At 40.5% G+C, this 11,479-nt stretch overlaps 1 protein-coding gene across 1 annotated transcript in view; it reads right to left on the bottom strand.

The window, feature by feature from the left end:
- Positions 1–2,313: 2,313 nt before the first annotated feature.
- The window catches only part of LOC124556256 (cadherin-like and PC-esterase domain-containing protein 1), a 119,174-nt gene continuing 110,008 nt past the window's right edge, over positions 2,314–11,479 (bottom strand). The window contains exons 6-7 of the mRNA XM_047130243.1: positions 4,457–4,475; positions 2,314–2,399 (exon numbers count right to left, since the gene is read on the bottom strand). Of these exons, the coding sequence (XP_046986199.1) occupies positions 2,314–2,399; positions 4,457–4,475 (105 nt within the window). The remainder of the gene's footprint in view (positions 2,400–4,456; positions 4,476–11,479) is intronic.

Raw genomic sequence — 11,479 nt, forward strand, 5'->3', positions numbered from 1 at the left:
TTGTAGATATTATTAGCTATGATCTCAGACTTTTCTGAAATGCTGCAGTTACTTATGCAGAAGTTTTATGCGGTTAAGCATTGTATCTGTATCCAGTTATATCTCAAAAAGTAGTATCCTAGTGGGCAGGCTCCTAACTAAATAGTTCCCAATGTAGAAAATTAAAACAGATGGTCCGCACGGGGAGTAGAAATCTGATATTCTTACTAGGTTACAACTTCAGTCAATCGCATCAAGAAAATACTCGCAGGCTACAATATGTTGACATATAAATTGGAACGATGACCTGAACCGCAGTGTCGGTAAAGGAAGCTAAATTTTACGCTTCGGTTTATTCGCAAGATACTAGGAAATTGTAGTTTATCTACAAAAGGGATCACTTACAGAACTCTACTGCGCCAACTGTTGGAATATTTCTTAATTATGTACGAACATGGCAGGCTAAAAAATAAAATATTTCGTACTTAATAAATAGCGGCTGTAAAGGTCATAGACTTTTCTCACTGGCATAAAAATGTAAGAGATACACAAAAATAATCTTAACTGCCGAGTAGTCGAGGGAAAACTCTGTGGATCTTTCGGAAAACACTCTGAGAATTTTCCAAGTACTCGCTTTCTGGACGGAAATTACGAGGATTCTTCAGCAGTGTACGTATAGATTCTTTTGAGACTGTGAAGTTAAGGCTTAACTCCCGACATCTCATCCAAAAATGTAGAAGCAGTGATTCGTCCTTTGGTTCTTTGTGAATGAAACGGAACGATACCTTAAGATATATACAACAGAAGGCAACCATCGATACACACTGTAGTAGTAATTAGTAATCTCAAGATGTAGACGGGCGCTTAATGCTCGAGTAGGTGAATTAGTAACATGCTATTCCAAATGAGATTTCTCATCTGTGGCTATAGACTTAAATGGAATTAACATACAAACATGCCTCAAATTGACTGAAACAGTTTCATTTCTTGTTGTAGTTTAGGATTTCATTTAAGTCTCATTAATATTTATTTCCGCTCAACACTCGCTTATTTGTCGATAACATGTTTTATTTCAACAAGATGGCACAATGTCATTTGACTGGGAAAGCTGCCGTAATTGTTAACACACTGGTTCACAATCGGGGGGAGCGTGACTAAATCTCTGGTCGACTACCTGGGATTAGAGTTTTCCACGGTTCATGTACATCGATTAAGGTGAATAATGGAATGGTTGCTTTCACGGGGACACAACAGATTTTCTTCCACACTCTTCTTCTATCCGCGGGTATGGCCCGTTTGTAATGACCTCATCGGAGACGGACTCTTAAAACCTAATCTTCCACCCGTTTTTTTTTTTTAATCTGGTTATACTTAAGTCATAAATATCAATATAGGGATAACTGGTACTAAGAATGTGAAGCTCACAAAGAAAATCTCCTGATAAATAGCAAATGTTACTGACTTACAGATGTACCTGCTCCAGTTTCAGCCGATGTGAATAGCACGGTTTTGGAATACAATGCGGCAGCACGGAAGTGGCTGCAATGAGTCGTGCTTCTTTTTGCGCAGTTACACTGCAATTGGCTCACAGATTTCCATGGAACTGTCTCTAAGAATTTTTTCAGTCTCTGGAATAGAATATATGGACAGACTTTCAAAAATACTGACGTCTTAAAATTCTAGAAAGTGTTATTTGCTGACGGTGTTAGCTATGAATCTAAACCATTCCTGCAATTACGTATTATTTATCATTATAAAGTTTTTCAAGTTTCTGTGTTACGTTTTTCACTGTACCAGTTATTTGGACCCTCCACAGTTTGATGAATACGTACTTTGCCCTAGAGAAGTTGGAAAAGACTGAAATCAGGTCACCATGAAAACGTGCTTAAAATTATTCGGCTAATAAGCAGGAGATATTTTGTATCGTGTGAGAGTAATCGCAAAATTTGACAGTTTCCTGTAAGATATTATTTGGCATAGGCTTAGATTCTGATAGATGGATACTCATTTGAGTTCGGAATTTGACTTTGAGCTTCACTGGAAACTTTCGATAAGTATCTTAATATCCGTGTAATGGTAGCTACAGGAATAGACTGAGCAAGAGTCATTTTAGCTCGCACGTACTTTTCAGCGTTACACGAGAAAGCAATTTACAATGGATACTTTCTTCACCTTTACAAACGAAAACTCGTACAGACGAATCGAAGTCGTAGAGTTTCTTGGGTGTAGACACAGGTCAATGTGCATGTACGTAGCGACGTCTGAAGCGTTGGGAAGATGTGAAAGCAGTGCGACAGCGGTGTAGTGAAGTATCGCGGACAGCGGGGTGTAGTGTCAGGGGGCATGGCGGCAGATGCGACTCAGGAGGATCTCGGAGTAGAGTGCGTTGATGTGCCCTGTCACGTGGTACCCGCCACCACCTGCCGGCTCCACCTGAAACGCAGTTGGGCGAGGTTTAGCAGTAGCTATGCAAACACGACAGTCAAAGATTTCACAGTTTAACATGTGTCTTTTAGGAGAGATACATGGGCTGAATACTACAGTAGTGTCGTAAGCTGAGGGCCTCTCTTAGTTAAGATTGCTTTCTTTCAGGTAAATATAGGGTGCAACGAGTCTAAGTTGAGATATTTCTATTCGCGACGGATGACGGTGTCCCAAACCACAGTACATCAGTATATACTTCATTTGTAGACTAATAATTAGAGCTATTATAAATCGTATGTTTCTAAGTTGAGTAGTGCCTCAAGTACATGTGGCAAGAGCAAGCCATTAATGCTTATTTTCCCCTGGACAACACGTCGGATTTTAATGTGTGGACTAGTGGATGCAAAATGCTTAGTCTATCCTGAGAGGCACAGTCCACTTAGTGGTGCAGTTACGACCATGCAGAAAACATCAGGTCGTCAAGTTTGTGACATGTTACTGAGAAGACTGTTCGACGCAGTGGAAAAATAACTCACCCACTGATGTATAAATATATTAAAATACCATATATAAAAAAAATCTGCAATTATATTCGTTACACCCTGTATATTATTATTGTTGCTACAGAATGTATTTTAACTCTACAGCAGAATGTGCGCACATTTGAAACTGTGTGCAGGTTAAAACTGTGTGTCGGGCCGGGACTAGAACCTGCGACATTTCACGGGCAAGTCATCCACCTACAGAGCTAGGCAAGCACGTTTCACGACACATTCTTACAGCCTACCAGTACCACTTCCCCTACCTTCCACATCCTAGATTTGAGTCCCGATCTGACACACTGTTTCATCTACTGGGAAGTTAAATTAATATTAGGCTATTATTATTAACCTTTATTGAGGCAGTAAATTTATTTGACACGCTCTCTGATTGCCTATGACGATTCGTCTAAACAAATCTTACGTAACATGACAAGGCTAGTTTATAGAAATATAAGAGCTTTTTTTAGCCTGATGCAATAATATAATTAAAAAGCTGTCATCAGACCGAAGGTTGGCTTGAATTTCATAATGATTTACTAGGCAGGGTACCATCTGAGCTAGTGTGTTGTTGCCCTCCTCCATCCTTTGAAATGATTTACCCATCCAGATGCAGGGCAACCTGCAGTATAACTTCGCTTGTGAACCACACTGCTACTCAGCATTTTACGTATTAGCAAATATTGTCAGACGTAAAAGAAGCGAAAGGCGAGAGATATAAACAGAAGTAGAAGCGATAAGAATAATAATAGTATAAAAACGAAAAAAAGAAAAAATATAAAAATGTGAAAGTAATGTTTAAAAATAAACAATGTTATCTAGTTCTCAAATAAATTCTAAGCTTACACACCTCTACGCAAGGTTCTGCGTCAGCCATGGTACAACTAGAGGCTTTTGGGAATCGTCAGCACTCGAGCGCCCCTTCCCATGAGATTGACACTTGGTAAGTTTTATGATATCGCGCTACGAAAGAAAACTATGTAACGAACGTTAATTACTGCTTACCTTCTGAGTCTGCCTGTTCTAACAGTGAATATCATATCAGTTCAAATTACAAACACTAGTACAAAATATAAATGGGGACTAGAAACAACAGAAAAATGTATGTGATGAGTACATTGGGTACCAACAACTGTTTTTAATGATGTTCAAAAATGTAAATGAGGTCACCTGAGAAGTGCTTAAAGCTTCAGAAAGTTGTATCTGTTTGTGCTTTGACACTTAGCAATTCGTGTGGGTTATCCAATTTGCAATATTATTTGTAGTTTCCAAGGCATCAGGGTTTCTTAATTCATAGCTATGTTTATCATCTACATCTTTGTTGTCCCTAGCATTGTAGTTTAGAGGTCACTGTATTAGGACATGATCAGATGCACTTTACGCTTAACATTGACATCTGTCAGTGTTTTACGTATTTTATGTAGATAGTTTCCATGTCTTGTTATGAAACTGATCGTGTCTCTACTTGGGTAGTTTCCTTGTTTCGCGAAAGTCTGGAAACAGTATGCAATCACGGCCTTTTCTACGCACTAGCTCTCCAGGAATTTAATCGCACTATGTTCGTAATTTTGTCAGCAGTGATGTGCCTCACGATCTGAATGTTCCCTTCCGCAGGTAACAGCATGCAGATCTGTACCTCACAATTACAGTGGCAGGATAAAACCCCAAAATTAATAAAAATACTTCTACTGATTTTATATCGAATGCTCCATTATATCTTAGAAAGACATCTCGCTCCATACAACTAAGATGTGTTTTCGCACGTTACTTCCACAACTGCGAATCCAACAATGATAATAAAGATGTCACTATGATACCGCCTCCTTGCTGCCAAAGGAAATTTATAAGCCACAACCCAAGCTAGCTTTTGTATGGTTGTCCAGGACTTACAGTGACCTTACTGACATATATCGTAACATTTTTTTGTGTGTAAATAAAACTCTACATACCTATGTATCTGACTATAGCGAATAGAAATTCCTGCTAATTCGAGTGCACGATTTCTTGTGTAATGGACAGTTATGGTGTTATTGTTTACACATCTTTGCTGCACCAGCGGTAGAACACTTGTTTCTTTTGTTACCAACCAGTTCCTTGTCCACGCGACAACTATAAAGGCATTTCGTAGTTTGGAAACACCGAAGTTCGTGAAATACAGTTGCGATGACTACTGTTATAGTAACTTCATATTTCCTAGAAGATCCGTTTATCACTTGCATAGCCCTATTAATGGTGTCAGCAATATTCACACTTTCTAAATCCATAATGAATCTGTTTCAGCACGTGAAGCTCACTGTGGTACAGCAAATGTTCACATAGGAGCCTCTCGACAGTATCCGCAGCATTCGTGATGTGTGCGGTCCGTAAAACTTCGGTTCTGACTCGTAAATGCTGCTCTCTCTCGTTTCCAGGTATTCCGTATACGACGTAGTTTCAGTAATTCAGTAATGATTGATGACAGGATAGCCACTGTCGGTGGAATTGCATGTCACAAGATCTCTGAATAAATGTTGTCAGGAACTGGAACAGGACTGAAGTTACCTCTTACTCTATAAAAGAAACTTCAGCATTGCTGTTAAGATGGTTAGTATGCAATTGATTTCGAAGGCGAGTATGATTATCACTTTCTTAAGCAACGACGACACCTGGAACAAGAGACAGTAGAAGTTTTCCTGCTGACTTTCTGTTGGTGCCCTTTTAGTCTCTTTGTTGGGTTTAAATGACCAGGGTGATTTGACTTTTTTAGACAGCGGTTTGTGTGGCTGTGCCCAGGTGATGAACTGTAATATACCTGATGTTTTCAGTATTCTTGGTTAAAGATTCATAATTCTTTCTTTGCACTCTGTGGTAATTTTATAAACTTTACTGACGTCCTCGTCTCCGTAGTCATCATTGGTAAATTCGCCACGTACTACGTACCGTTCTTCTTCAAGTGGACAGCTCTTCATTCCATGGTGTTTCTTACTTATTTGGTGACCACTTACGAGGTGCTGCTTTAATTTGTGTGTATTGTAACACTGCTGTGAAGGTAAGTGCTGTGTAATCGACACTGCTGTCAACGTAGCCAAGATATCCCAATCAGCAAGTGCAAAGTCTAAATAAGTTACTGCGGAAGTTTGTTCAGTTCAGACAGCATGCAGCATTTCTAATGAAAATGTGATGACGTTGTGGTAACTCATCGTGACATTCTGGTTTACTTTCGAAAATGAATTATCTTGATGGTCGATCTGATCGATGACATTAAGTCAAGTTTGGTATCTGCTTTTACTTTGTTCTAATGAGCATGTCGTTGATATATATCTATGAACGACAAATACGTTTAGTTCTTCTATGACGTCTTGTAACAGCATACCGCGCTCATCGTCGTTTCGCACTAGCATCAGCACCAATTACATGGGAAGTACAAGGGTTAAATAAACGCATGAAAACACCACGAAAGATGAATGTTTGAACATAACTGCAGATGCTAGCCAAGCTCGGGGGTTGCGCCGGTTTATTTGAAGACAGACATCACCTACGCAATGTACTCAGTTCGTTGAAAATGTCAGTCGTGGTCAGAACAGTTTTCTGTGCAGCTGTGAGTGCATTTCGTCGGAGGTAAGGGAGTTCGAACTTGGGCAAATATTGATGGTCCTCGCATGGTGGATGCATCGATAACTAAGGTAGCCGAAGTGTTTGACGTTTCAAGATTCTTCGCATCGAAGATTTATACATTTACAGGAAAAGTGGGAAAATATCATCTGCTAAGTCACAAGCCTGTCAGCACCGAAAACAAGACGAAGGGAGCTATATAAGCTGGGAACTGCAGCGTGTTGCCTGAAGTATGGCAGAAATTTTCGTAATGAGAGCACATTGTGGTTGATGTAATATCACTTAAATGTGGTCGGTAACAAATGAGTGCGTCCAGCTATAAATTAAGTCAGATCACGATTTTAAAATATCTGCATGAGTAATAATTTATGATTAGGCTCTATATTGAAAAGTTTGTTAACACACATTATGGTTGGCTAGTACCACATAATTGTTATAATTATGCAAATCAATAAGTATATGTATTCCCCTGTTTTGTCCGTTGCAATAAGCCATAATTTGTTCTCACGAAATGGATGCACAACTAAAATGATTGTAAGGCATGGCAATCCTAATTTTGTCACACATGGAAAAATATGTTTAATAATTCAATGCTGTAAGATGTTGTCTTTGTTACTACTGTCTTACTGACGCTTGTTTTAAGTTAATGACAAGAAATCAGTATTTATTGTTTTTCGGATGATTCAAAATATGAAAATGTGCAAATGGTAGCCAACAGTACACGCGACGTAATTCTTTTTACTTGAGTGACAATTGTGTATTTTGCTACTATTATTTATTATATTGACTGGAATGATTAATAAAGCCGTCTTCATGTTTTAATATTTCAAATGCGACGAGCCCACTGGCTGCGGACACGTGCTTGAATGCTAGGCGTAACACTAGCGTAATCCAACATTTCCTGAAACTTCTGTTGCCTATGTCTGCCTTCAGTTTCATTTTGACTTTATAGTGAGGATATAAATATTGTGACATTTATCTACTATGAAAGGCACGTATTGCTAGTTTTAGACGGTTGTCATTAAAAGCAGGCACTTTCAGTGCCAGGTATGTCTTCATCAAAGCGTTCACTACCGTACATCTATTTTTGTATTGTTGTCTCAGTGGGTCAATCTTGAGAATGAACCAGTCGGTTTGAAACTGGTCCCCAAAATGTATGCACGGGAACTGTGACTCATTTGTTATGCACTAATCACGAAATAAAATGGATGCCGGTCCTATATCAACAGATTGTTGAAATTGGATAAAACTCATAGCATTATCATCTTCAAAAATTAAATTTCTGTGGTGTTGCCATGGATTCAAGCTAATTATTCATACTCATTTAATTTTTATTGATGATCCTGAATTAATGTTTTTTTATTCTATTCACACTGAAGAGCCACAGAAACTCGTTCACCTGCCGTATATCGTGTAGGGCCCCCGCGAACACGCAGAAGTGCAGCAACACAACGTGGTATGGACTCGACTAAGTCTTAAGCAGTGCTGGAGGGACTGGCATCATATGTCTGGCGTGTTTGGTGGCCAGCGGAATTGTTCAAACTGAGAAGAGTGTTCCTGGAGCCACTCTGTAGCAATTCTGGACGTATGGTGTCTTGCATTGTCCTGCTGGAATTACCAAGTTCGTCGGCATACACAATTGACGTGAATGGATGCAGGTGATCAGACAGCTGTCAGAGTCGTATCTAGACCTATCACGGGTCCCATATCACCCCAGTTGCACACGCCCCACACCATTAGAGAGCCTCCACCAGCTTGAACAGTCCCATGCTGACATGCAAGTTCCATGCAAGCATGAGGTTGTCTCCATATCAGTACACGTCCATCCGCTAGACGCAATTTGAAACGAGACTCTTCTGACCAAGCAACATGTTTCCAGTCATCAACAGACCAATGTCGGTGTTGACGGACGTAGGCGAGGCGAAAAGCTTTGTGTCGTGCAGGCATCAAGGGTACACGAGTGGCTCTTCGGCTCCGAAAGCCCGTATCGATTATGTTTCGTTGAATGGATCGCACGCTGACACTTGTTGATGGCCCAGCATTAAAATCTGCAGCAATTAGCGGAAGGGTTGCACTTCTGTCACGTTGAATGATTCTCTTCAGGCGTCGGTGGTCCCGTTGTTGCAGGATATTTTTCCAGCAGCAGCGAAGGAGGTGATTTGATGTTTTACTGGATGCCTGATATACACGGTACACTCGTCAAGTGGTCGTACGGGAAAATCCCCACTTCATCGCTACCTCGGAGATGCTGTGTCCCATCGCTCGTTCGCCGACTATAACACTACGTAAAAACTCACTTAAATTTTGATAACCTAGCATTGTAGCAGCGGTAACCGATCTAACAACTGCGCTAGACACTTGTTGTCTTATATAGGCGTCGCCGACCGCAGCGCCGTATTCTGCCTGTTTACATAGCTCTGTATTTGAATACGCATGCCTATACTAGTTTCTTTGCCACTTCGTTGTATATACACTGACGGAAAATAGTCGCAACATCAGAAAATAATTAATTTGTAGTAATGAAATTTCGGTAATACATTTGCGTAGGTAACATATTTATGTGATTAACACTGCGTGATTACTGGTTAATATAAGTGTGGGACAAGCCGTTCCAAATGTGAAATACTTTTACATTAATAACGGGATTAACGGCCATAATGTTGAATGCAAGTAAGCTAACTTGCATGCATTGTGTTGTACAGGTGCCGGATGTCAGTTTGTCTGATTGATTCCATGTATGTTATACTTGTTCGGTCAATACAGGAACGGTTAATGCTGTTTGTGGATGAAGCTGGAGTTATCACCCGATGATGTCCCGTATGCGGTCGACTGGAGGCAGATCTCGTGATCGAGCAGGCCAAGACGACATGACGACACTCCACAAAGCAAGCTGGTTTACGACGGTGGTATGTGGACGAGCGTTATCCTGTTTGAGAACACCCCCTAGAATGCTGTTCATGAATGGCAGCACAATAAGTTGAATCACCATATTGAGTACAAACTTACACTCAAGATGCGTGGGATAGCTACGATAGTTCTGTTGTCATACGAAATCGCACTCCAGACCATAACTCCAGGCGATGATTAACGTGTCTAGCATGCAGACAGGTTGGCTGCAGGCCCTCAGCTGGCCTCCTCCCAGCCAACACACGGCCGTCACTGGCACCGAGGCAGAATTAGGTTTCATCAGGAAACAAAACAGACCTCCATTCCGTCCTACAATGAGCTCCCGCTTTACACCACTGAAGTCACAAACGGCTGTGGTTTCCGATCAGTGGAATACACGTTGTTGGATTTAATCGATTTGTAACAGTTTGTTTTATCACTGTGATGTCAACTGCTGCTTAAATTGGTGCTACAAATACAATACTATGTGCCAGAGCCATACACCGAACACGATGGTCTTCCCTATCGGTAGTACCAAGTGGGGGTCCAGAGCCTGGCCTTCTTGCGACCGAACATTCTGGTGACTATCGCTGCCAGCAATGTACAGTGGTTACATTCTTCCCAAGTCCTTCTGCAGTGTCGCAGAAGGAACATCCAGCTTCTCGTAGCATTACAGGACCTCTTTCAGATTGAGGTGTTGATAAAGGCGTCTTTGTGACCTTAAAGGTATTCTTGACTAATATCATCTCATCAAGTTCTATCTCAAAGTTAACTAACGCTCACGCCCATTGCATCGTGTATTTAAAGCTAACCTGATTTGCATCCTCATAATGACGTTCCTAGAGCCACTCTCACGCGTCTGTGAAATTTGAATAGACATCATCTTTCAGGTGTAGAAACACGCCTATCGGCTTTCGTTTATGTCGCACAACTCGTTTTTGGTGTTGTGATTTTTTATTGCATTAGTGTATATGTGATCTAAATATTATTTTTACATCAATACATTTATTTTGCCAGCAGATTTTAACTTGTTTTACTTATTACTGTTCGCAACGGCCTTGTCGCAGTGGATACACCGGTTCCCGTCAGATACCGAAGTTAAGCGCTGCCGGGCGTGGTCGGCACTTGGATGGGTGACCATCCAGGCCGCCATGCGCTGTTGCCATTTTTCGGGGTGCACTCAGCCTCGTGATGCCAATTGAGGAGCTACTCGACCGAATGGCAGCGGCTTCGGACTAGAACACCATCATAGCGACCGGGAGAGCGGTGTGCTCACCGCACGCCCCTCCTATCAGCATCCTCCACTAAGGATGACACGGTGGTCAGATGGTCTCGGTAGGCCACTCGTGGCCTGAAGACGGAGTGCTTGTTTTTCTTTTACTTACTACCGTTAATGCATTTTATCAACCTTTTTAGTAATTTATTCAATTATTACAGATTCTGTTTCGAATACTGTAAGCTTCAAAAGGAAACAAAGTCCAAAAGAGCCTTCTCAACTATTGAGCCTTTCTCAAGGCTGCAAGGAAGTTCTTTTTCTATCTGTTACTATGATTGTTTAATCAATTCAGAGCTTGAAGTAAACAGTAACTCGTCGTATTCAGAGATACTTGTCTAAATTTGCTGCCAGTTTGATCTGCATTTAGAAGTGGGCAATCAAGACGTTGCTAATATTGGTCCTAAAGGATTTTAACGCATCTAGAGAATAAAATGTGAGCGAAAGTTCTTCAACAAGCATTAAAATGTTAGGAGAATGAAAGAAACCATTAATATATTTATAGCGATACTTTTTTAACCTATCACTGTCACAATTTAATCGCATTTCATAAAATGATTCATAAAATTGATATAAGTTGTAGGTGTACCTATAGCAATACAAAACTTGTGCACATCTACCGCTTTCTATTCAGGTCTTTTGTGGTTATAAGGTGTGCTATTAGTGCAACATATCTTACTGGTATCAAATCAGCCTAGTATACACAAAGCTATTATAAGATATTTGAAAGCACCTGACACTGTGGTAAAAGATGAGTGACCCTTTGTCAGATTAAAACTAATTGTAG

This window comes from Schistocerca americana, chromosome X (genome assembly GCF_021461395.2).
Source record: "Schistocerca americana isolate TAMUIC-IGC-003095 chromosome X, iqSchAmer2.1, whole genome shotgun sequence".
Lineage (NCBI taxonomy): Eukaryota > Metazoa > Arthropoda > Insecta > Orthoptera > Acrididae > Schistocerca > Schistocerca americana.